The sequence below is a fragment of the Salarias fasciatus genome, chromosome 10, assembly GCF_902148845.1.
Source record: "Salarias fasciatus chromosome 10, fSalaFa1.1, whole genome shotgun sequence".
Classification (NCBI taxonomy): Eukaryota; Metazoa; Chordata; class Actinopteri; order Blenniiformes; family Blenniidae; genus Salarias; species Salarias fasciatus.
This window is the reverse complement of record NC_043754.1, coordinates 324,964-352,366: the sequence shown is the minus strand read 5'-3', so window position 1 is coordinate 352,366 and position 27,403 is coordinate 324,964. Positions and strand designations below refer to the sequence as shown.

Sequence of the window (27,403 nt, the reverse complement as noted above, 5' to 3'; positions counted from 1 at the left end):
CATATATCCCAAACTTCTCCAGAATAGCCCAGCCTCTCTACCAGCTGCTCTCAACACCACCTGATCCAAGGTCAGAGCTACAACCAGAAAGAAAGGTAACCTCCCACCTAACACTCCAATACAATGGACAGACAGCCACCAAAAGATATTGAACTCTCTAATAGACAAGCTGTCAGAGCCTCCCCTTCTGGGGTACCCAGAGATGACCCAACCATTCATCCTCCACACAGATGCATCCCAGGAAGGACTCGGAGTGGTACTTTATCAGAGACAAAAGGGCAAGCTGGTAGTAATAGGGTACGGTTCCAGGACTCTAACCCCACCTGAAAAGAACTACCACATGCATTCGGGAAAGTTTTAATTTTTAGCACTAAAATGGGCAATATGTGAACGTTTCAGGGATTATCTTTATCACGCTCCACACTTCGTAGTATATACAGATAACAATCCCTTAACCTATATACTCTCAACAGCTAAACTTAATGCTACAGGTCATAGGTGGGTGGGCGAGCTGTCTGAATTTGACTTCTCCACTAAGTATAGGCCGGGAAAGAGTAACGCAGATGTAGATGGGCTGTCCCGCATGCCATTAGACATAAATACATTCACGACCCAGTGTACAGAGGAGGTAGGTCAGGAAGTCTTTAGTGCAGCAGTGCAGGGAGTCAGTGTGCAGGGAGACACCCCTCCAGTCCGGGCAGTAACGATCCCCATCGAAACACTAGATTTAGTGAGGGATACGAGTGCACACCCTCAAACCAAGTCTCTGACACCAGAACAGATACGGGACAGTCAAGAAAAAGACCCTGTCATAGGCCGAGTTCTGCAATTCAAAAGGGACAATCAGCATCCGTCCAGGAGAGCTCTGAAAACAGAACCTGCAGATGTCAGAGTATTGATGAGACACTGGGCAAAGTTGTATGTTGATGAAGATGGGATCCTTTTCAGGAAGGCAGGAGATAAACAACAGCTTATCCTCCCTAAAGAATATCATCAAACAGTATTCCACGAGCTTCACAAAGAAATGGGGCATCTTGGGGTTGAGAGAACTTTGAACCTGATCCAAGATCGATTCTATTGGGCCCATATGTACTCTGACATTGAACATTTTGTCACCCAAGACTGTGAGTGTCTCAAGGCAAAGCGACCTCACAAAGCAACCAGAGCTCCTATGACCACCATTGTCACAACACGCCCGGGTGAGCTTGTATGTATTGACTTTTTACACTTAGAGACTTGCAAACAGGGGTTCGAGTACATTCTTATTGTGATTGATCATTTCACTGGCTTCACCCAAGCCTATGCCACAAAAAACAAGTCTGCCAGAACTGTTGTTGACAAACTCTTTAATGATGGTTTGGATTCATATACACAGGCCAGAGGTTATTTTTGCCTACCTTGACATGTTTCGGCTGCCAAGCTGCAGCCTTCCTCAGAAAATAACCTCTGGCCTGTGTATATGAATCCAAACCATGAATACAAAAAAAGGCCTAATGAACCTTATCAAACTCTTTAATGACTTTGCACTGCGAGTCTGCTTTCCAGAGAGAATTCACCACGATATGGGTAGAGAGTTTGACAACCAAGTGATGGACCAACTACAGAAGAGCTGTGATGTGCGGGGGTCTCACACGACATGTTACCACCCCCAAGGTAATGGGAAATGTGAACGGTTCAATGGAATGATCTTATCAGTGCTCCGCACTCTCACAAATGAACAGAAGGCTGACTGGAAGAGCTCACTGACAAAACTGGTGCACGCGTACAGCTGCACCCGTAGTGGGGTCACAGGGTTCTCTCCCTACTACTTACTCTACGGAAGGTCACCTCGCTTGCCAATAGATCTGCTTTTCAACTTACAGCCCAGAGAGGCAAAAGAGTCTTACACCGAATATGTACAGAACTGGAAAAAACAAATGAGACAAGCCTATGAGATCGCATCCAAAACAGCAGCCCGAGAAGCTTTACGGAGCAAGAAAGGCTATGACAAAAGAGCACATGGAGCTGACCTCCACCCTGGTGGACGGGTACTTGTGCGTTACCTGTCAGAGAGAGGCGGCCCTGGGAAATTACGGTCCTATTGGGAAACTAAAGTGCACACTGTGGTGAAGAGAAGGAGCAGCGACAGCCCGGTGTATGAAGTAGCACCAGAGGAAGGAGGAAAGAGTCGAGTACTGCACAGGAACCTTCTACTCCCATGTGACAGTCACCCCTTAGACAAAGTAGAACCCACCCAAGTAAAGCAAGTGAGGAAAATACAAACAAGACAAAGAACAAGAAAGCACCAAACCAACGAACCAGAGAAAGACTTAGACAGTGAAAGCAGTGATGAAGATGAACTTGTGTATTGTTTCCCATGTGACCAAGAACAAAGTCAGAGAGCTGCAGGTTTAAATCCTGAAGCAAAGCCATTTGCACCAGCTCAGATGATGCAAGACGATGAACTGGATCTGGGAGATGCCACGGTTGCACAAGAGGAGACAGAGACTGACAACAGAGGCATCACAGCTGACGGAGATGGTGAGAATGACACTGCAGAGCCTGGAGAACGTCTACAAGAGTCATCGAGGGAAGATGATCCCGACCCTCCACCAGTGACCAGCTACCCACAGCGACACGAGGCACCGTCCCCAAATGCTGACCTACGACACCTTGGGTGAGCCGACGTGGGTGGAAGCGGGTACCAAGAGCCTGCATGTCGTGAGTATGTCCCCAACCTGCAAACCACTGGTCATGTGGCGACCGTGGGCATCAATAGACAGTGAGGTAATGAGTTGAACTCACATTTCACGAACCTTGCATGAATTTGGAGAAAATGGACTCTAGAGAATAAAATAAACTGTGAATTTATGAACTGTGAAGAAGAAGAGAGAATTCCATGCGAACATATTGAACTCATACTGTACAAATGAAGAGACTGGTAACAGACTAAAAGAACTGAGGCCGATATGAGTCTGTTACACTGGAGAGTTGATCTGATTGGGGTCCAGAGTACAGTGACTGATGTGTAGTGGTAAAGGTCAAAATGAACCAGATACTTTGATAAATGTGCACGAATTGAATCGAATGTCAAGTGTCATTTTAAAATAAGTAATGCCATGTTTTCAGTGAGAAAATTCAATGTGTGAAAAAGATACCGTTTTGGGGATCTGAAATGTCTGGAGACATTTATTACTGGGGGGGAGAGTGTGGCATTTAGAGCCATTAGTACACTGAGAACTGTTGTTTTGTGGGGCAGTATCTAACTCTGGCCAGTAGAGGGCGCGTTCACTACATGGTATGTTCATGGATAGGGATACTCTCGCGTGATTACACCCCGAGAACGGGAACACGCACGGATGTCAGTGAATGTGAACTGTGGTGTTAAAACACATCTTTTTGCTCTTTACAGCATCAAAATAAAAGAAATTAAAATTAAATGTGTAGTGGAGTACAACTTCGTATTGACATGCAACTGATTAATCCGAGAAAACCCCGACTGACCTTACTGAAGTCACGCCTCCTCATTTATCCTGGATGGAGTTATCCTACTTTTGTGCAACACCCCTCTGGCTTTCTCTTATCCAGCTAACCTCAGGGTTAACTTGGCTTTCTCTTATCCAGTTAATGTCAGGACCCCGGTCTGGCAGGTAGAACACAGTCTCAGTCTCCCTGGGTCCTGCTGAGTGCTGATTACATTCGCCTGGAGACTGCCACTCTACCTGCCTATATAAACCTCCCCCTGCCATCTGCTTCTGGCCGGATCGTTACCCCTACCAGACTTGCTGCTGCTGAGGGATTCAGATGCTCTGCCAAGCAGACAGGAGGTTTTTTTGCCTTGTTTTGCCTTGTCTCGCCTGATCTCGCCAGGACCTTGTCACGCCAGGACCTTGCCTCAGTCTCGCCAGGACCTTGTCTCACCACGACCTTGCCACAGTCACGCCACGGCCTCGCCACGAGCCAACCTGTGATGCTGCTGCCAGGCTGCAGCCCTCATGGTTATCTGCACTAAATAAACCTGTTCAATCAAACAAAATTAAACTAAACCAAACTAAATTAAACTAAACTAAACTATACTAACTAAATACTAGTTTAAACAGTTAAGTATCCACAAAGCTGCCCCAGGAGCTAGAATGCTGTGGGAAGTACGGTGCACTGAGCCCTGTCCTCTAATGTCTGAATGTTCTTCCCTTTAGTCCGTTCATTGCTTTTCCCCTGCTGTCCCCCCCTTCGAGGGGGAGTCTTCTCCAGTTTCAGTTGCTGACTCCACTATTACGAAGGCCTATGAACAAGCTCCGTCCGGACCGGGAGGACACTCCTGTCGGTCCTGCCCGTGGACTGGCTTCGGTTCTACTGCTGGGATCCGTGGTTCTTGTGCTGGACCGTCCAACGGACTGTCCTCAACATAGTCCTAGGCTTTACTTCTTATTGTCTCATGCTAGCTGTTGCCAAAGCTGTCCGTCCCTGGGAGAGGGATCCCTCCATACTGTGGTTCTCCCCAAGATTTCTTCTTTTCCCACTGGGTTTTTGGAGTTTTTTCTTGCCGGATGTGAGGGTCGAAGGCGGTGGTTGCTTCGTTCTGTCTCGTTACTGTAAATATTGACATATTACCATTATGCTTATTCACTGTTTTTACTTTTACCGACAAATGTAACATCTTGAAGCCCTCTGAGGCAACTGTTGTTGTGATACTGGGCTATACAAAAATAAATTGATTGATTGATTGAATCATCGATCCTGCTTCAGTCTCTCTGCAATTGGGTCTGACTGCACACCTGCACGCCGACCATGACAGTTAACCTCAGGGTTAACCAGGCTTTCTCTTATCCAGCTAATTTCAGGGTTAACCTGGCTTTCTGTTATCCAGTTAACCTCAGGGTTAACCTGGCTTTCTCTTATCCACTTAACCGCAGGGTAGGGCTGGGTGATATGGCAATAAAAAAGATCACAATATTTTTTTTCTTATCATTCAATCTTGGTTATAATCACAATCTGTTATTTTGTTTTTAAACCAGTTTTAAAGCATCTGCACTGAAAACTGAAACTATGGAATAGTTTAACATTTTATTAACAAACCTAGTTAATAGCAATGCAAATTAAATAATGTAAACATAGAAAAATACATGAACAATTTCACTTAACAGTGCAGTAAAAAAAAATCTAGCGCCAAGATAATAAAATCTTGCAATGCACCGTAAAAGATCGGGGCGACAGTAGCTCAGTTGGTAGAGCGGGTTGTCTTACAACCGGAATGTTGGCGGTTCGATCCCCGCTCCTGCAAGTGTAAAACTGTCGTTGTGTCCTTGGGCAAGACACTTCACCCACCTTGCTTAAGTATGAAAGTTGTGAGAGTGAATGGTTGGTGGTGGGAGGGGCCGCTGGCGCAGACTGGCAGCCTCGCTTCTGTCAGTCTGCCCCAGGACAGCTGTGGCTACAGCAGTAGCTTACCACCACCCAGTATGGAGAGAATGAAGAATGAAGAATGCAATGTGAAGCGTCTTTGAGTGTCCAGAAAAGTGCTATATAAAACCAATGCATTATTATTATAAATAGATGGTTTCTGAAACATTTGGAATAACCCCAGGGAGATCTGCATTCAAACCACGGCGCACAGACGACGCCATGACTGCATTTGCACTTCATGCCACTAGGGGTGCTGTTTGCATGTTCAACCTTATTTTACACAGACACCACAGAAGAAGAACGGCGCTGCAGGCTCTCTGCATGTTGTTAGAAGAAGAGTGTTAGTGGCAAGACGTGGTGATACGTTCAGTGATGCGATGCAGCACTTTTTCAGTAAAAGAGAAGAACTGAACCATCGTTAGTTAAAGCTGCTGTAGGCAGGATTTTGCTAGTCAATGCTAATTTTTCTGTTTTCTTTGGATTAAATGTTAGAGTATCCATTGATAATCCTTTAGGAGTGTAGCATCACTGCTCTACCGCGAGGGCGCAGCGTTTCCATCTGTCTCTGTTCTGAGCTGAAAAGGAATCTCCACAGCTCCAGGTATCTTTGACCAATCAGAAGAGCCCCTGAGGCTCTAACCGTGATTGGTCGAGGGGCGTTCGTCGCACGTTCTTGTGGGAGGGGCTTAACTTGCGTGAGGGCGTGATGTCAGAGAAAACAGGACAGGATTGGCTGTGCTGGGTTTCAAATCACCATCTTAGATGGGTCAAATCGCCATCTTGCTTAGGTAACCCTAAGCAAGATGGCGGAGATGCTGAATCCTGCCTACAGCACCTTTAAAGGTAAAGTAAAGCACTGGATCACAAGTAGTTCCTGGACTCAAAAGATCAGATTCCTTGCGGATCGGTGTGCTAGCAGCGGTGCGGCGTGGAGCAGCCTTTCCTGTCAACAGCAGCCTCATCTTCAGAGGATAACGCCGAGGCAGGGCTGACTTCCTCTGCTTTGCTGCCCTCGGCTCCACGTTCAGCTCCATCTCTGTTTACTTCTCAGACAACTTACAGGCGGAAGCTGAGCAGGAAAAAGTCGTCCATGATTGACTGTGTCACGCACATTTCTGCCATGTCTGATCGAGTAAATGTGCTCACAGCTGATCACCGTGATCGACTGGAAATTAATCGTGATCACCATACACGATCACATAATCGCCTAAGCCTACCTCAGGGTTAACCTGGCTTTCTCTTCTGGGGCAAAATTCATGATTAACCTGGTTCGGCAGCAATAACCACAGCCTGAGCAACAGCTGGAAAACAACAGCACCAATGACAACAAAACAACTGCAGCAGGAGCAACAGCTGAAACAAAAACTGGAAGAATAACAACAAGCAACAAACAACAATAACCGAAACAACAATGACAACAGCATCATCGGCAAAAATAAACAATGACAACAAACAACAACAACCAAAACAACGACAACAGCATCATCAGTAACAATAAACAACAACAACCAAGACAACGGCACAAAGGCACAGCAGCAGTTCGAGGCAGGACTCACGTAGTGCTGACTGGGGAAGAAACGCTTCTCGAAGCCGAGCAGCTCCACGTGGCGGACATAGCTGTCCTCCATGCTGAGGGACATCAGCTGTTTCCTTCAACTCTGCACCTGTCTGTCTCTCTTCAACTCTCTCTGTCTGTCTCTCTTCAACTCTCTCTGTCTGTCTCTCTTCAACTCTCTGTCTCTTTCTCTCTCTTCAACTCTCTCTGTCTGTCTCTCTTCAACTCTCTGTCTCTTTCTCTCTCTTCAACTCTCTCTGTCTGTCTCTCTTCAACTCTCTGTCTCTTTCTCTCTCTTCAACTCTCTCTTCAACTCTCTGTCTCTTTCTCTCTCTTCAACTCTCTGTCTCTTTCTCTCTCTTCAACTCTCTCTTCAACTCTCTGTCTCTTTCTCTCTCTTCAACTCTCTGTCTCTTTCTGTCTCTCTTCAACTCTCTCTCTCTCTCTCTCTCTCTCTCTCTCTCTCTCTCTCTCTCTCTCTCCGGCTCTTGTCACTTCCTCTTTCTCAGCTGTGGAAGTGTTCAAACACAAACCAGGAAACAGATTGTTTCACTTCATGACTGTAGCAACACTGTTAACAAATATCCCCTCACACTAACCACAGGGCTCTGTCACCACACAAACTCAGTTTTCAGCCACTATTTTGCTATTTTCAATACAAAAGCACCATGTTCCTCTTCCCCTGTTTTGCTGCCTTTAACTCATTTTCTCAGCTTTCTCTTCCCTTAAAGTACTTTAAACAGGAACACTTGGACAGTACTGTCAGAGTTTTACTGCAACTTCAAATTCACATGACAAAAAAGTCAAAGAAAAGATTCTGGGGTTACCATCTTCGACTAGGATGACTGTTTCTTCTTCTCCGAATAATAATGATAATAATAATAACCAAAAAATAGTGCCAGCAGGCTGCTGCCGAGAGTGAGTGTGTGTGTTTGTACAACTTCTCCATGTTCACAATGAGCTCTGAGCTGAGATCAGCCATGACGGAGAGTCAGCAGCTGTGTCTGTTGCCATGGAGACCAGCTGCTCTCGGCAGCTGTGTCTGTTGCCATGGAGACCAGCTGCTCTCGGCAGCTGTGTCTGTTGCCATGGAGACCAGCTGCTCTCGGCAGCTGTGTCTGTTGCCATGGAGACCAGCTGCACTCAGCAGCTGTGTCTGTTGCCATGGAAACCAGCTGCCCCCAGCAGCCAGGATAGTGAATCAGCAGTGTTTCATCCAGTTTGTTTGGGTGAAGAAATGTCATTTCTCGAGAGCGGAGAGATGAAATTGATTGATTGATTTATTTATTATCTTACTGTGAGCGTCAGCCAGAGCCAGTTTGTAAAAATGTGTGAACTTTTGGTTTCAGACTGCTTTGGAGCGGAAGGGAGAAAACTCTGCACTCAAAGAAATGCATCTGGAGAGAGAACCGTTTGAAACAGAGACAAAATGAAAGCATTGTGAGAATCACAAGGACTATACCTACATTGTGATGTATAATTCGTGAAGACTGAACCAGAAATGTGAAAAAAAACTTTTTCTGGATAAAATGGAGAGCCTCTCCCACTCTAAGCTTCTCCAATACACTTGCATTATAAACTCCAAAAACAGCTGAATTTTTTACCAAACTTGAAAGCTCAGTTTAAATTTGGTAAAATATATTGAAATGAGGTTTTCACATCTGCATCGAGGACAGAAACACCAACATTTTGATCTTTTTTTGTTTTTTGTTTTTTTTTTGTTTTTTTTCCTAACCTGTCCTGTCCAGCATGGAAGCAGCAGGAAGCGTCCAGACAGATTTGCTCTTCCAACAGGAGCTTTAAAGGACCTATATCATGCAAAATCCACTTTCTTAAGGTTTTCAGCATGCCACAAAGTTGATTTCCCTTTAAAACCACCCCCAAAATGTTATTTGCCTTCATCCACATGTCTGAGTAATCTCTTCAGTCTGCTGCTCTCTACAGCAGCCCCTCCCTTCGGGTAGAAAACAGCTCATTCGAAACTCTTCAGACCTAAGTACGTCACAAAAGTTGAACTCCTCCCACCACTGTTGTCCCACCCCACCCCCGCAGACAACACGCCCACTCTCCTCTGACCAGCAGCAGCTGATTCGCATTTTCTACTGAGGTGACCCCCCCCCCCCCCCGCAGGCCCTCGGCAATCAGTGTTGCTGTTTTTGTATCTCCGATTATGGAGACAAACTTTAACCATCGTCTGAAAGCAACAATCAAGCAAGAGCAAGAGTCTGAAGGGTCTGAAGGGTCTGGAGGGTCTGGAGGGTCTGGAGGGTCTGAAGGGTCTGGAGGGTCTGAAGGGTCTGGAGGGTCTGGAGGGTCTGAAGGGTCTGAAGGGTCTGGAGGGTCTGAAGGATCTGAAGGGTCTGGAGGGTCTGAAGGGTCTGGAGGGTCTGGAGGGTCTGAAGGGTCTGAAGGGTCTGGAGGGTCTGAAGGATCTGAAGGGTCTGGAGGGTCTGAAGGGTCTGGAGGGTCTGGAGGGTCTGAAGGGTCTGAAGGGTCTGAAGGGTCTGGAGGGTCTGAAGGGTCTGAAGGGTCTGGAGGGTCTGCGCTTGGTGAGTTTCTAACAGGAAAAGACGTTTTCGTGTGTCTTTGCGTGTAGAGAAGCTAAAGCTAACCCTTAGAGATGCTAACGCATGACGTTTTGAAGCTCTGATTGGTTGAAGTACGCTGTCAGTCACAGTACACAGGGAGAGAGGTGGGATTTTCAGTGAAACTGAGCGTTTTCTTTTCTGGGTTTCAGAATTAGCCCCCGAAAATCTTTTATTTAACACAAAATGACTTTTACTTAACACCAAAAATAAACTATTACCATGTTAATGCCAATAATGGGGTTTGGACGAGCTAAAAAAGCAGGATACAGGTCCTTTAAAGTATAAAGTTCCTCTTGATGACATGGTTTATTACTTTATTTTATGTATTTTGAATACTGATCCATGATATTACTGGACCTGACAGGGGGACAGAAAGACAGAAGAGAGACAGACAGAGAAGGAAACAAGTGAACAGACAAGTAAACAACCAAATAAAAATTGGACAGAAGGAAAAGAGAGCAAAGATACGACAGGCGTCCAACTAATGTCGACACTCCAGACGAGCGGCTACCACACCTGAATAAAGACATGGCAGAGGACCGACAGACTTTTGTTGGACAACATAGCTGATAGTGGGACAAGCGGACAGAGGACTCAGGTGTCAAATTACACAAGAGCATCGGGACAGACCTAATCCAGATAGCCATTAGTCTAACAGCCCGCAAAACAACAAGGGGACTGAGTCCACATGCAGAATATGAAGATGGATTAAAGTTCAGCCTGATCATGACCTCTGACCCCTGAGAAGACCAGAAGCAGGCCAGAGAGGCCCTCAGGGCCCAGACAACCGGCAGCCCTCCCAAAGCCCAGATCCTAGCCCCCCTAGGCAGACGTGCCAGCACCAGTCCAGAAGGGGGCGGAGGAAAGCCCCGGCTAACCCTAACCCCGGGTATCACAACCCCCCAAAACCCCCCTGTCCCCCTCCCTCCTCTCTGCCCTCCCCCAGCCACAGCTCAAATGAAATGCTCCTTTCAGGGAGTGACTGAAATCCATCAGTACAGTTCGCTTCCGCTCGCTCACTTCAGACACGATGACTGGAACGGCTTGAGTTTTGCTGATTTAGCGTTTTCAGTTTTAGTACAAATTAATAGAAAAATCAATTTCAAATATTACATGGTGTGAGCGCAAGCTGATCACAGCATTATGGCTGGAAGTCAAGTCCTCTCTGCCTACCATGTGTATAGTACCTTTCTCTCTCTCTCTCTATCTCTCTCTCTCTCTCTCTCACACACACACACACACACACACACACACACACACACACACACACACACACACACACAGTGTTCCAAAATCACTGAGTTGTGACACCTGTGTGGGCTTTCGGTGGATTTTTCTTTTACTGAAACTTGAGATGTTACAGCTGCTAAAGAAGAAGTTGAGAAACAGAAAGAAACCACAAACACTCTCTTGTGTGTGTGTGTGTGTGTGTGTGTGTGTGTGTGTGTGTGTGTGTGTGTGTGTGTGTGTGTGTGTCATGCTGCAGTGTGGCCACAGATGGACAGAGTCCAAGCAGCAGAGCAGAGGACGGAGGAGGAGGATCCTTCCACCGACACAGCCTCACCTGATGGGGTCACAGGTTACCGACTGTTTGTAAATTTTTTACACGTGAAAAAGGGAAGCAATTTCTGAGATACATGGAGGTTGGACAGTTTAGATACTCATTCTGAAGGCCTTGCCTCTTTGTGAAAGGCTTAATTCCTGATGATTTCATGGTCAAAGCAGGAGCAAAAAAATCATGTAGAAATGGAAAAAAATTAGAAATGATTTTGATATTAATGTGAAAATAAAATGCATGCTATTTATAGACTTTAATGTGCATAAAAACACAAATTACTTTTTAATTCGGGAGAATTTGTTTTAAAAATATTACAAAAAACAATAAATGGATCTAAATATTGGTGGAGCAGAGCTTGTCTGTCGACTATTTTAACTGTGGCTCCTTGGTAATACGATGAAAAATAATTGAGACAATAATTACTTATATTTTTTTGGGAAAAAAAAATTACTGGCTAAATAGAGGAAAATTTAAATATTTAATAAAAGAACAATAGAAAAACAGTTGAAGCTCTTACTATCAAATCTGCACTTCTCAGATAGATAGATAGAAAGATAGAAAGATAGATAGATAGATAGATAGATAGATAGATAGATAGACAGACTTTATTGTCTGTCCCAAGTGGTGACAGAAATTCTTCTTTGTCAGGCTCCAACAATAAAAATATATGCAGTGGGAATAAAACAATTTTTGGAGAGGTTTTTTCGGGCCAGTGGTCCTTCGTAACGTCTTCCTGATGGCAGTAACTGGAAGGAGCGATGAAGGGGGTGAGAGGGGTCCTCTGTGATCAGGGTGGGCCTTCCTGATCACAGAGCGATTAAACAGTTCAGAGATTTGAGTTTGTGGTGAACCAATGATTTTGCTGGCCTGACTGACGATACGGGAGAGTTTTGTTTTGTGTTTGGTGTTGAGGGGGCTGTACCAGGATGAAATGTTGAAAGTGAGGATGGATTCAATGAGTGAGGTGTACACCAGGGTTAAAATACTTCTGCTGACATTAAAGGTTCTTAGTTTCCTCAGCAGGTGAAGGCGCTGCTGTGCTTTTTTATTAGCTGAATCAGCATGATTTCCAAAAGATAGGCTGGTGTCGATCTCTGTTCCCAGCATGCTCCACAGGCTGACCCTGGATACTGAGGGCTGTACTGCACAGCACAACTCCTTTGTTTTGAAGATGTTAAGCTGAAGTGAGTTCCTATGAAAAATCGGAGTCAGGTTGTTGACTGTCTCATGGTAACGGGACAGCTGAGCACCAGGGCCATGTCATCAGCATATTTTAGAAGAGTCATTCCTGCACTGGTACAGCTGGTGCTGTTGGTGTACACAGAGAAGAGGATGGGAGATAAAACACAACCTTGAGGGACACCTGGGTTGAAAATCAACCTGCTGGATTTGAGACCGTTTAAAAACACCTGCTGTTGCCTGTCCTGTGAAAAACTCTGAATCCATAGAGTCAGTGTGAAGGTGAACCTGAAGATGTGAGGGTGGTGCAGCATTGTGCCTGTGTGTAAAGTATTAAAGCAGAGGAAAAGTCCATGAATAAAATCTTGGTGTGGGGATGTGCAGAGTCCAGTTGTTTAGTGACAGTATCTAGCAGTGTGAGGCATGCATCGTCTCCTCCACATTTTGCCTTGTAGGCGAAATGGAGGGGGTCCAGTTTGTTTGTCAGCATGCAGTGCCCCCCCACTGGCTCCATGCATTTACAAAGCACAGAGGTCAGTGCCACTGGTCTGTAGTCCTTCAGTTCTTTAGGGTGAGTTTTTTTGGGAATAGGTACGATGATAGATTCCCTCCACAGATTAGGGACGCACCCGGAATCTGTTTACCATCGAGCAACCTGCCTGGTTTCCAGCTATAAAAAAATAAACTTTCACAGCTTTGGAAGAACAAAAATGGGGTTATTTCTAGGGATGTGCGAGCACCGATACCAGGTATCGGTATCGGGCCGATACTGGCCTTATTTCATAGCATCGAGTACTAATGAAGGCTACTGACACCAGCCACCGATACTCAAGGCAAGAAAATCCAGTGCACAAAATTCCCTATAAAATGGCGGCGAGGACCGATTGAGATCGAATCTCCGCCGGTTTAGGTGCCATATGAGCAGGTCCTTTTTTTTATCATGAAATTGCGTTGCTTCTCTTTTAATGAATCAATCATAACCAACACGCCTCGTAACTCTGGGATTCCATTTTTGCATTCTTCTTCTCTGTGCTTCACGCTGCACTGTGCATCTAACAACCACAATGCGCCCTCTGCTGGATTGAAGGAGGTACTGCTTGATTCAGGCGCTGCTGTGAACTCCAAACAACAAACACTTCAGAACACATTGACAGCAATGGGTGTGAACAGTAGTAACTGTAAATATGCAAATCTGCCAAAACAGTTAATGATTTACTGCGATACTACAGTTCTCCAGCCCTGAATGAGGCCGTCACAGCTTCAGGCAATACAGAACGACATCAATGGACATCAGTGAGAGATGGCTAACCCTAATCCTCTAGGGTCTGATACATACATAGACTAATGGTGCGTTCCCACTGGACGCGTTGCAAGCGTCACGGGCGTCGCTTTTACATTCAAAGTCTCTGGTGGACGAGCTTCAACGGACCTAACGCACGTCAGGCGCTTTTCGAGCGTCGCTTTCCGAGCATTTCGAGTATTGGTGACGCGCGTCACGCGTTGCAGGCGTCAACGGCTGAAGTTGGGAAAATTGAACTTTGGAAGCGTCAACGTGCGCGTCATCCAATCACAGACGAGCACTCTGAGCGCTGACGCGGGCCAGAAGCTCGTCAAACTAGGCTCGGGAGAGGTGGAAGTACCGCTGAAAGCGAACCTCATCCTCGCGCTGGCCCCGCGATCTGGGTCCGGCCCCGGAGGGTGTGAGAAACTTAGCGCTCGCCGACGGGCCCGCCGCTGGGGTGGCGCGCCGCACCGGGGGGCCCGGGGGTCCACCGCCGGACCTCCGGGACCGACTCGGTGCGGCGCCCGGAGCGGGCCCGCTCCGTAGGACCGCTGGGTGAGACCGCGCATCTCGGTCCTGCCGCTGGTCGCCGGGGAGCCGGTCGGAGAGGCGGGGGTCTACGCTGTTGTTTAACCAGGAGATAGTTGAAGACTCATCCTCTTCAGCCTCAGCATCCACATCTGCTGCCTCCGCATCAGCAGCCTCATGTGCCTCTGCCACCAGATCTGAGGAGAGCCCCCCAACACCTTCTCCTACAAAGAAGAAGAGAAAATCCAATCCAACCTTGGATTTTTTGAAGGCAGAGAGTGAACGGGAGCAAAGGCGCCATGAGGAGAGTGACGCAAAAACCGACCGCTTCCTCAATTTGTTTGAACGCATGGTGGACACAGCGTAACTTTTTTTCCCCCTTTTAAGGTTCTCAGGTTAAAAATTTGCACTGTTTATTTATTATTTTAAGTATTTTGCCTGTTAAATAGTTTGTTTTCCTGTCATTTTTTAATACAAAATTTTGTATATTACTTTGGGAGTAACTGCATTAAGTTTCTATCACAGATAATATTTACAAAGGCTATTAGAAAGAAATCAAGAAAATTCACTTGAAAGTATTTATTTACAAGGTCACACATGCAAAATGTGAAACATTTCTACTGCAGGGCGCATTATTTACAGTTATACAGGCCGTTGTTATTGATCATTGACCAAAGTTAGTACTTCTGCTGCAGGCCAGAGAGTAATGCAGCCAGCTGGTCCCTTTTGGCACTTCCTGACTGCTCATTCGCCAGGGGGGCAGGTGGTGGCCGTACATGTCTTGTGCAATGCCAGTGTCTGGCTCCAACACGTCACCGTTGTCCAAACACACATTATGCAAAAAGGCACAGGTAGCAATGACCACTGGGGAGAATGTTGGCCTAACCTCTAGGGCTCGAAAAAGGGTTGACCTCCATCGTGTCTTCAGGACACCAAAAGCCCTTTCAATGATGCTGCGAGCCCGGGAGTGATGATAATTGAATCTGGACTCTGACCGGTCCCGCACAGGTTCTCCGTATGGTGTCACGAGGCTGATGGGCGTCGCTAAACATGGATAGCCGCCATCACCCAGAAGGATGTATTCTGCCGGAGGGTATAGTTGTGCTCTGTAAAAAGGACTGTTTTTTAATATGCGAGTGTCATGCACAGCGCCAGGATAGCCCGAGAAGATGTCCAAAAACCTGCCATTTGCATCACAAATGGCCTGCATGTTGATTGAAAAGAAACCTTTGTAGTTAAGGTAGTCGATTCTGTGATGGGCAGGAGGTTTGATTCGGAAATGGCAACCATCAATTGGGTTCCTGCAAGTTGCCCAAATGCTTCTCCAATTGTGTTGAGATCCTCGAGGCGTGGAAAACTGCTAGCCAGCTTCAGGTTACGCCAGATCAGATGTGCAACTCTGTGGATTACGCGGTGGACAGTGGACCCTGGCACACAAAAAACACTTGACACAACTCGGTAAGAGAGTCCGTGAGCCAGCCAGTACACATATATCAGGACCTCAAGGTGAGAGCCCCAGCCATGGTCCTGTTCCCTCTGCGGAGGTCTCTGCAGCCCCTGCATGGCTCTTCTGGTCAGGCGACAGTCCTGCTGTAGTTCTGCCTCCACATTGAACCACAGCCGGAGTACAGGCACATCCTGGTTCAGCTGGCAGTAAGACACAGCACGGCCACTCTAAGGATGAGACGAAAGACGTCATACATATGCAGTAATTATACTTTGAAAATAGTAAAAATATATGCAACTCCTCTGCTGTAGAAATTTGTAGATCTGTTAAAATGATTTTTTTTAATGTAATGTTTATATTTAGTTGTACAACATATTCACTGGCTAGATTACCATTTACTGATGATTCATTTTTTTAGTCTGCTTCAAATTGAAATTGTAACGTTGAAAAAAGGAGTGAATAATTTGACAGAGTAGTTTTAATTTAATTACACATTTTCACTTACAATTGTATCTGTGTCTTTCCCTGCACAACAGATTAGCGTTTAGAACAATTCGATTTTAACCTTCCAGGCCACCACCAACATGTTACTCACACACAAAAAAGAATAAAGGTGGATATTTTTTTCATATTAAGTTTGTCATTATTTGACAATTTCCTCTACAACATCACTGGTCATTCCGTGATCAAGGATTAGGGACAATGCACGAGCACATTCCAGTAAACGTTACGTTGCCCCTTGATCCCACAGCAGCGTCTACCTGCGGTGCGACGCTGCGCGTTCACGTCCGTTTGTGTGTGCGTGCGTCAACGCCCACTGCACGCCTTCTCCTGCGCTCTGCTCCGTCACAGCAGAGCGCAAAAACACTGTGGAGCGCGAGATGTTCAAGATCCCACAATACACTGAGAGGACGAAAAGCCGGAACAACAACAACAACAACTCATTCATTCGTCGTTTCTTTGCCAAACAGTTTCTCAACTTCCACAATGAGTCTCTCTTCATCCATGACGATAGTTTAGCTGCGCATCCGGAAGTGAACACAGACCCGACCCACTCGGTCTGTGCTGCGCGTTTATCTTCATGACCCTTTCACAATAAAATAAGCACACAAACTACTGTATTCAGGGGAGAAACACCACCACTACAAGGAAAACAAACCATATGCTATTTTTTTGACTCCACAAATGTATTCAAATATCGAAATATGCACATCTTCAGTTTTTTGGATATTTGTAATGAGCTTTATTTATGACAAAATGCATATATAAAACAATAGTGTTACAAATAGATGTATAACTACATAACTGACCAAATCCTGTGACCTGGCACAACATAAGTACTGAAGATCATACAAAGATACTTCAGTGAACATCTCTGACAAAAACCACAAATGTAAACGTTTCAAATTATTTAATTTTGAAAACACAGAAGTTGTTTCAGTTCTCATTCCTGTTTGGAGCTATCCGAGCAGCGGAACTTGATGCGCTCGCATGCGGCCGCGGCCAAAATAGGTGGGACGCATATTTTTATCCTGGGCGCCGACGCGAGCGAACGCTGGATGTGGAACTGCTCCCGACCACTGCAATGGCAACGTATTTCCTGTGGCCAGCACGACGCAGCGCGACGCAGCGCGACGCAGCGCGACGCAGCGCGACGCAGCGCGACGCGCCGAACGCTCCCAAAATGCGTGCTGTGGAATCCGGGGGTTAGTCTACACAAACTACAGGGGATTTTTTGCAAATATCCAACGCACCTGTGCCTGAGCCATCAGCGTCGCCATTCTTTGAAAGTGTCTTCTCCGTCTTACTGCTTTTCTTCTTGCTATGGACAATCTTAAAAAGATTCCCAAAGCCCACGCTATGGAGATTACTGCAGCTTCTACCGGCATTGTTGCTTCTACTGTTTATTTCCGGATGTTCCACTTCCGGCTTTCTTCTACCCTCTTGCGCCGTGCTGCCCCCTGTGGTCCAAGGACGTAACTGTCTTTAAGGGCTGTCCCATTTCCAAGTGACATTACATTCCTTAACACTTGTTTTTAGGAGGCACTTAATTTGAGATTGAGGATCAAGGTTGAGGAGTGAGGATTAAGCAGAGAATTGGGATTGGGATTGGGCAAAAACCTGGTCAGATTAAGAACTGAATAGAATCAGAATCTACACTAACATTCACAGCCATCAGCAGGATCTTAGCTAAAATATTTAGGCCCAATTCCAATTCTATTTTTCATCCCTTCCCCTCGCCCTACCCCTTGAAGCGGAGTGTCTAGGGGAAGTGCCTGAATTCACCCCCTAAGAAATGGGACAACACTCCGAGATCATCATACGTCATCAGTAGTCGCCCGTGACGTGTCAAACTGACGCCGGTATTGTTTCAGAAAGCGCTCACGATGCCGTTTCCAGCTGCACTAATCTCACGTTCCTGGGCAATTGGATTGTTTTTTGTGCTATCTTCCAAGACACGGAAAAATATAAGAAGAAGAAGATGCCTTCGACACCTGGGCACACTGTTGCATCAACTGGAGGTATTTACAGCAGATCGAAAATGTTTTGTCATCAACGTTAGCCACGTTAGCTTACATGCCAGCGCGGCAACGTTACTACAGTTGTGATTTAAGAAGGATTTATGTTCAGTAAACTTGTTTTCATGTAGTCTTATCAACAATAAACGATAACTTATTTCATTTATGTGTGTGTTGATCGTATGATCACTTGTCACCTGGTATAAAAGGACGAGATACTGTTGTGTTTACACATGCATTGTAAACAGAATATAAATGCTCACAATTCAGATGACATAAATTAATGATTGTGTTTTACTTCCTTATTCTAGAGTGATCATCCTGCTTCTTACTGCCGGCTCAACACCAACGTGCCCGTACTGCGTCTGTGGTTCAATGTTGAATCTGAGCTCAAGCAGGACTTTCTTCTGAGCCGAAAAGCCATGCAGGGCCTGCAGAGGTTACTGCAGAGGGACCAGGACCATGGCTGGGGTAATCAGCTGGAGGTGCTGATCTACACGTATTGGCGGGCTCATGGCCTTTCCTACCGGGTTGTGTCTGCTGTGTTCAGTGTGCCAAAGACAACGGTCCACCGCATCGTCCATAGGGTCGCACAGCAAATTTGGCACAACCTGCAGCCATATTTTTCCCGAAACCAGAAGATCTCCCAGCAGTTGGACAGGGATTTGGCAAGCTAGCAGGGAGCCCAGTATTCAACACTGTTGTGGGTGCTATTGATGGCTGCCATGTCCGGATTAAACCCCCTCATCGTCACAAAATTGACTATTTAAACTACAAGGGATTTTTCTCAATAAACATGCAAGCAATCTGTGACTCATCCGGTAAATTCCTTGATATCTTTGTTGGATATCCTGGTTCGGTAAATGACAACACCACCCTCCTGCAGGCTACATCCTCCTGGGTGATGGCAGTTATCCCTGTCTGGACCAACCAATCGCACTCATCACACCGTACAGAGCCCCCGTTGATGGACAGATCCAAGCCAACTTCAACTTCCACCATTCCAAAGGACGCAGCATCATAGAACGAGTTTTTGGCATGATGAAGGCGAGATGGAGATCCACACTATTCAAGGCACTGGAAGTCCGGCCCACATTTTCACCTTTGGTGATTGCATCATGGGCGTTTTTACACAATGTGTGTATTGACAATGGAGACATGCTGGAACCAGATGCAGATGTGTTGCAGGACATTCTGATCCCCCAACCCCCCCGTGAGCAACTGGCACATAATGAGAGATCTGGGAAGGCTACAAGAGACAGACTGGCTGCCTTGGTCTCTGGCCAGTGAATGTCCTGTAGCAACTAAGCTGTGAGACTGACGACTGTACTGTTCTGTACTGTAGCGATTACATTTTTTGTTATGGGCACAGATGCTGTTTTATTGCATCTGTCTGAGGTTTCTCTTTAATTTTTGTTTTTACATTTGACATTTTGCACATTCATACATATCCAAATCACGTTAGTGATAGTTGAATACAGATAATTGTGTTTGGACACTCGTTTCTATATGGTAAGTTGTCTTCCAGGTGAGTGGACGCTGGCACGTCTCGCTGCCGCTGCTCTCCGGCACTTTTAATGTGTTTTTATTTTTTGATGGACTGATGGACGGACTGGTTGTTTTGCAGGCCTAAAGAACAACTAACTCCACTCTTTTGAGTGTCAACAAACTCACCTTCAAGTGTCTTTTTAATCACGTCTTTGTCTCGCCTGTGCCTTCCGCCTCGGCGAACACCGCCCACCTGTTGATGCTCCTCTCCCGGCACTGCTGCACGTCCCATCATCATGTGGGTCAACAACCTGTCTCTGGTCCACGTGTATGTGGCTGTTTCTGCCGTCCTGCCATCATCCCGTGGCAGGATTATTCCAGTCCACCGCAGCAGAGCTCCACTGGATCCGCTCTCACCGGCCTCAGCCCTCACCAACTGCGCTGCACCAATACCAGGACGTCGCTCTTCCTCCACGCCGTAAATATATCCACCGTGGGTCCTGCAGGCACTTCCATCATGACAACTCTACAGCCATAAAATCCTTCTGGTCCACTTCTCGCCGTCGTCCCAAAACCACCAGCTGGACTGTCGATCACAGTGCGTTAGCCGGTTTAGCCCGGTCGGCTAACTCGGCTGTCAGGCACGACACTACAGTCAACATCGGTCTGCTGAACATCCGCTCACTCACCAGCAAGGGACCTCTCATCCAGGACATCCTCACTGACCGGAAGCTCTCTGTTTAACTGAAACATGGCAGCAGCCTAATGACTACACTCAACTTAACGAATCTGCTCCGCCTGGCTTTGTTTATGCCTGCCATCCCCATGGCAACGGACGCGGAGGTGGTATTGCGATACTTAATCGCCAGAAGTGGAAAGTTCTCCCCGTGTCTGTGCCTCCACTGAATGTCTGGTTTGTAATGGTTCGGTTCGGACATAAATTATTCATAAATGTCGCAGCTGTCAACTAGTTCGGTTCGCATTCACACCACTTGTTTTTGCAGATGAACTCTCCACTGTGACCCTCCTGCCCCTTGGTGGCACTGTTCACACAATAGTGTGTTTTGGGTGACGGAAGTGAACCCTGATTGGCCAGCATGTGTGACGTGATGCGCCGCGCGGCTTGCTACGGAAGCCTCCGCCGACCAAAAAGCCTTCTCCACAACAGAGCGGACAGGACCGAGGCCGGTCCACGTTCACACCAGCAGTGGACCGCACCGAGACCGCACCGAGACCGCCTCCTCAAGGAGGTCTCGGTGCGGTTCTTTGTCCCAGACCAAAACTAACTGGTCCGCTTTCACACCAGCGCGTACGAACCGAACCTGCAGGAGTTGGGGACTCCAGTCCGCTTCAAGCGGACCACATGCTGTAGGTGTGACAGCAGCCTAAGTTGCCTGGTCCCTCTCCCACTTAATTGCCACTGTTTACCGCCCCCAAAGCCAAACCCAAGCCAAACCCAAGCCAAACAAATTTTTTAAATGAATTTTCCCCCTCCTCACCCACCTGTCCACCTTGTCCCCTAACCTCATCCTGCTGGGTGACTTCAACATACATGTAGACAATCTTAATCTCCCCTCACCAGAGACTTTTCATCATGTCTGGAGAGCTTTGACTTTGCTCAATTCACCGACTTCCCAACCTACAAAAAAGGACATTTTCTGGACGTAATCTGCTGCTCTGGCCTCGCTCCCTCCAGCTGCTCTGCTCATGAGCTCCCCGTCACGGACCACTTCCTCCTCACCGTCAGCGCCACACTCTCCCTCTCCACCATCAAGCCCCCCGTCTCATCTCCTTCCGGAATATGAAGGACATGAACCCTGACACTCTCTCCACCAGCCTTGACTCCGTCTCCATCCCGGACTCCCTCTCCAGCCCTGAAGACCTGGTCTCCCTCTACAACAACAGCCTTCAGGACATTCTTAACTCTCTCGCCCCAGTCAAACCCGTCAGGCCTCTCTCTCCCCCTCTGCCCCGGGTCACCGCTGAGCTCCGACAGATGAAAGCCAGGGTCGTCACCTCGAGCGTCTCCATAAGAAATCTGGTCTCACCGTCCATAAGGACATGGACAATAACGTCCTCTTCTTTACCAGGACTCCAGAACCCGAGCCAAATCCAGCTCTCACCCCGGCCTCGGCATCGCCAACGACGGAAACTCAAAAACACTCTTCTCTCCGTTCAGCAGAATCACACAACCATCAATCTCCCTCCCACCCATCTGTATTCCTCTGGCTCTTGTAACTCCGTAATGCAGTTTTCAATCACAGAATCAACAACATCCACCAGAACCTATGCTTGACCAGCCCACCTCCCTCCCCACCCCCCTCCCCTCCACTCTCACCATTTTTCCAGTCTTCTTCTCCCCACTGCTTCCAAACTTGCTGATATGATCCACAAATCAAAGCCCTGTACTGGACACCCCCCCGCGCCCCCAAGAGGGCCGGGAGGGAACGCCACCAGGACCCAGTCGGGGTCTTTTCAGCGCTGGAGACCAGGGACACGCCCAGATGAAATCCTGCCCCACCCCCACCCCCCCCCAAAAAAAATAAAGAAAAAAAATAAAGAAAAATAAAGAAAAGAGGGTGCACCCCACACACGGCGGGGGCCCAGAACACACAGCAGGCCCGCCCCCAGGACTCCTAGGCCCCCCCCCCAGTCCCACCCCAGACAAGCACCCCCCACAGGGTCAACCTGCATCCGCACCACAGGTACCCGGGGCCAGCGGGCCGACCCCAACACCCCAGCCCCACCCAAAGCAAAGGGCCACCAGAGATCCCCCGTCCCCCGGAGTCCCATCCAGGGCCCCCCGTGCCCAGGAACCCCCGCCCCACCAAGGAACAGCCTGCAACCCAGAGTGAAGTCAGATTTGATCTTGTGGTCCGGCCAGGGACGGGGGCTGGACCCCACGAGCCAAACCATATTGGTTTGTTGTTCACCTTCCCTACCTATGAATCTGTGACCCGGTTCCTAGCGAGCTACATTCTCCCTACCATGTGAGTTGTGATTAAAAAGTGCATTGTGGTGCATTAAAATTGGGCGGAGGAGTGCGGGGGGGGGGGCTGAGTTTCTTGTCCTGAAACCTACCCAGCCAGGCAAAGCCCCCGTCCCCCCCAAACCCCAACCCAGGTTATGGATGAGTGAATGTGGTGCATTAAAAACAGGGGACCTTTCCCCTCCTCCCCCCAGGTGTGATGCATTAAAATTGATGTGTAGCATGTAGTATGTGCATAAAGTGACTGTGTTTGTGACGTATGAGGCGAGGCCCGTGCGGGTCCAGCCCGCCTAACCAGGACCACCGGAGGGTGGGACGCGGCAACTATCCCCCAGCAATGCGTGAGCCCAAGTGCAGAGAGCAAGAGGTCCAGGAGAGACCCCCGGGAGACAGAACAACCCCGGCAGGACCCCCACTTCCAAATCGGACCAATATGCCGAGCCCGGTCCACTGAACCCAGAGCCGCCCAGGCGACGTCACATGTCGGCCGACCCGCGGAGGAGCCGCCAAGGTGAGGGACCAGGGAAATGCACTGGATGCCCCAGCGACCGACCCCCTGCGACACCGGACCCCCCCCACATCAGGGGCGCACCCTGACAAAAAAAAAAAAAAAAACCTCCCCTCCCTCCCTCTTAACTCGCCCCAGGCTGATGCCGGCACCAACCCAAAGAGAGAGCCAGACCCCCAGCCGCACCCGCAAGCAGAGGAAGGCCCCTGGCCATTGCTTCTAAAGGAATAAGTTTCTCTTATACTCTGCAACCACTGTGAAAGGTTAGGCGGTTTGTCAGAGATTCATGCAGTAGGACACATCGTCTAGCACCAAACAGAAGACTTCCAACAGACGCGACGTACAAGAGTTAAGGTTCAGAGCAGGATGTAAACCAAGGATACAAGACAGTGGGGTCAAATTCAGGGTCCCGACCAAATACATCAAATTTCTTTACAGACCTTACACCAAAAATTCCTAATAAGGGGGCAGTCAAAGATACTTGGAGATTTGGAGATAAGACTGGAGTGATTTGGAGTCTGTGAATGATTTTGAATTGAATTTCCGTGATTTTGTTGGTGGACAGGCAGCCAACAGAGCCCAACCATACATCGCCCCAGTCATGATCCGAGATTGACACCCCTAGATCTGCCTCCCAAAGCCGTTTAAGGTGGCCTGTGCCATCAGCTGGGGAGAACAAAGCACCATACAACCTGGCAATCAGTTTCCGGGCTCTGAATCTTGTAAAACTTCCTCTATGGGAGAGCAGAAGAACCCACCAGGATGTAACCTTGCTTTTGAAAAAATAAAACTCCGGACCTGCAGGTACCTAAAAAATTGTCTGGAGGGAAGGTCGTGCCGTTCAGCTATTTGATTAAAGGAAATGACCGTGCCATCAGCTATTAGATCGCCTATTGTACTAATGCCTCTCTCAGACCATAGAAGAAAAGCATTGCCATCAAGGCAGGGAGGAAAGTCTGGATTAAAAAGTATGGGTATCGAGAGAGAGAGCAAATCCCCTTGAGTCCCTATCTTCTTAAGATTTCTCCAGACTTTCAAAGTATTTTGCAGGAGATAATTTCCCCTCACCTTATTCAACACCCTTTTTTTTAGAAACATAAATGATATTCTTGAGAGGGATTGGATCCAGAGGGGCGGCTTCGGTGTTAAACCATGTGGATCGGGGATCATTTCGAAACCATTCCCAGAGATAACGGCCTAGGCAAGCCAATTGATAATATTTAATATTTGGCAGAGATAGCCCTCCTTCTCCTAAGCGAAGTTGCAGCTTTTGTAGTTGTAGCCTAGCGCGTTTGTTCCTCCACAAAAAGGACGATAATGAGCTATTTAGGACAGAGAGACTTTCTGGTCAGAAGAGCTGGAACCATTTGGAACATGTAAAGCAGACGGGGCAAAACATTCATCTTAAAAAGGTTTACCCTGCCTATAAGAGACAATGGAAGACTGGTCCAGCGAGCCAGGTCCTCCTTAATTTTATGGATTAAGGGTACAAAATTGGCCTTGTAGAGATCTGAGAGGGAGGGAGTTATGTATATGCCAAGATAATTGAACCCAGAAGGTGACCATCGAAAGGGGGCTGTACTAAAGGAAGACCAGGAGGTGTGGGAAGTTAGGGGCATAGCTTCTGACTTTGAATAATTAATCTTGTAGCCCGAAAACTGTCCAAAGGTTCCAATGATCTCAACAATTCTAATAATAGAGGATTCAGGGTTGCTTAAAAAAAGCAGAACATCATCAGCGTAGAGAGAAATAGTGTTTCTGGGGACCTATAGTGATGCCAACTACCTGAGGGTCACTTCTTATTACCTCTGCCAGGGGCTCAATAGCGAGTGCAAACAGAAGAGGGGAAATCGGGCAGCCCTGGCATATGCCACGAGCAACTGAGAATGAAGGGGATTTTCAACCAATCGAAATCGCGAATGCACGAGGAAAATCATATAATAGAGAGATCCATTTAATGAAGTCATCTCCGAGATTGAATTTAGAGAGGACATTCAGTAAATATGGCCATTCAACTCTGTCAAAAGCCTTCTCGGCATCAAGAGAGATTACGACAGCTTTAGTTTCCAAATTAGTGCTGGACTGGATGATATTCAACAGTCTTCTAATATTGTTAGAAGAATTACGTCCTTGTATAAAACCGGATTGATCCATAGAGATAAGATTTGGGAGGACCTGCTCTAATCTTGTAGCTAGAATTTTTGCAATAAGTTTCCTATCTACATCGAGCAGAGCAATTGGTCTGTATGAGGAACAGTCCTCTGATGATCTGCCCTTTTTCAGAATCAGCGACATATTGGTATCCATCATGGTATTCGGGAGATGGCCAGAAATAAACGAATATGATAACATTTTAAGCAGAGAGTCAATTAGCAGATTCTGAAAAGATTTAAAAAAAACTCAGGAGTCAGGCCATCAGGGCCCGGAGCCTTATTATTTTTGCAGTTTATTGATAAAAGCAATAACTTCTTCTCGTGAAATGGGGCTGTTTAAGAGATCTCTCTGGGTCTGAGAAGCTTGAGGTAAATTAATGACAGCAATAAAGTTTTGCATCAGGGGCTGAGAATGAGGCTCAGTTTCAGATTTATATAGAGATTCATAGAACCCCTGGAAGCCTCTGTTAATATCCTTACTATAACAGACTAATTTACCTGTCTTGTATTTACTAGACTTATTTCCGAACTCATACATTCTATGTTTAGCAAAAAACAGGGATTTCTGGGCCTCTGATGACATAAGTGTGTCCGGCGCTGCTGTTACGGAATCAATTTGAGATCTCAAGTCACTGGTGGGATTAAAGTTAAATTCTCTCTGGAGCTTCTCCAATTTCTGTACCAGATCTAACCGTTTTGCTTCCTTCTTGTGCTTGAGGTGAATGGAAAAGGATATTGTTCTGCCCCTGGACACAGCTTTAGCTGTCTCCCAAAGTACATTAGGAGAAACATCTGAGGTGTCATTCTCAGCCAGAAAAAGTTTGAACTGCTGATTAAAGTATTTTAAAAAATCTGGGTTTTTAAGCAGGTGGTTTTTAAAACGCCACTGTGGTGGGGGACGCTGCTCTTTGCTGTGCGTAACTAAATACAGAGGGGCATGATCTGAAATGACAATATTACCCATTGAACATGAAACCACTTTTGAAAGAGCATGACTAGGAGTGAAGAAGTAATCGATCCTTAAAGAGGAATTGTGTACTTTAGAGTAGAATGAATACTGTTTATCTGTGAGATGGAGGGCCCTCCAGGTGTCAATGAGATCCAGGTCTTTACAGCAGCCTCGAAGTGACTGATTAGCACTGTTATTAGATCTCGACCCAGTATGGGATTTATCTAGACGGGGGTCGAGGCAGCAGTTAAAATCGCCTGCAATTACTGAGGAAGCGACAATCCAATCAGAAAACAGAGAGAAAGCTTTGGTGTAAAAGTCAGGTGGACATATTGGTGGGGCATATATATTCAAGTAAGAAACTCTATCACCATAAAGACATCCTGAGATCATTACATAACGGCCTAATTGATCACTCCTGACCTTCACCTCTGTGAGAGGTAAGGCTTTATGGATCAGAATAGCCACGCCTCTGCTCCTCGATGTAAAGGAAGAGTAAAATATTTGGCCAACCCAATCCATCTTTTATCTGTGGTGGTCTAAGTTATCCAGATGAGTCTCTTGAATGAAAGCAATTTGTACCTTTTCCCTCTTTAAAAAATTAAGAACTTTCTTCTGTTTGACAGGGCTCTGCATCCCATGCACGTTCCATGAGCAGAGTTTAATTACTGAACCATCAACCATAATCAAACAGGGTTTGAAAAACTGAAAAAGAAAGAAAAAAACACACACAAGTGTGGGAAATGGACACCAAACACAAATAATATTAATAAAACCCGACCCAGCCCCCCCAGTGCTTCCCAAACGAAGCACCAAAACCTAAACTGCTGTGCATCTAAACTGTGCACTAGACCAGTACTCCAAAAGGATATAAGCATTAGCATCACTACAAAGAAGAAATTATGAAATTAAACTGAGAGAGATGAAAGAAAAAAAAAAAAGAGGCAAGAGGGAGAGAAATTGTAACCAACCCCAGTCATAAACATAATATAGTATTATTTAGTATAGTTTGTGGGGCCAGATTGTTTTACAGCTCAAATCTTCAAAGTCTGCGACTCACCCCGAAGCAGGAGGCAGTAGTACCGAGCTGATAGTCCAAAATAATATGTCCAAGTCCGCCTGGTTGACCGGGTATGTAGATCCTGGGTGAGGAGATAATGAACCCCGGAGAAGAGTGAAACATCCAGGTCAGGAGACGCAGGATCCGGCCGCTGTGGTCGAAGTGGTGCTATGTTCTCCTCATAAAAAGTTTCTGCAGCGTCTGGAGTATTGGAAATA

At 46.8% G+C, this 27,403-nt stretch overlaps 1 protein-coding gene across 1 annotated transcript in view; it reads right to left on the bottom strand.

Moving 5' to 3' along the window:
* The window catches only part of ncf1 (neutrophil cytosolic factor 1), a 58,905-nt gene extending 51,748 nt beyond the window's left edge, over positions 1 to 7,157 (bottom strand). The window contains exon 1 of the mRNA XM_030101008.1: positions 6,939 to 7,157. Within this exon, the coding sequence (XP_029956868.1) occupies positions 6,939 to 7,022 (84 nt within the window). The 5' untranslated portion in view covers positions 7,023 to 7,157. The remainder of the gene's footprint in view (positions 1 to 6,938) is intronic.
* Between the last annotated feature and the right edge of the window lie 20,246 nt (positions 7,158 to 27,403).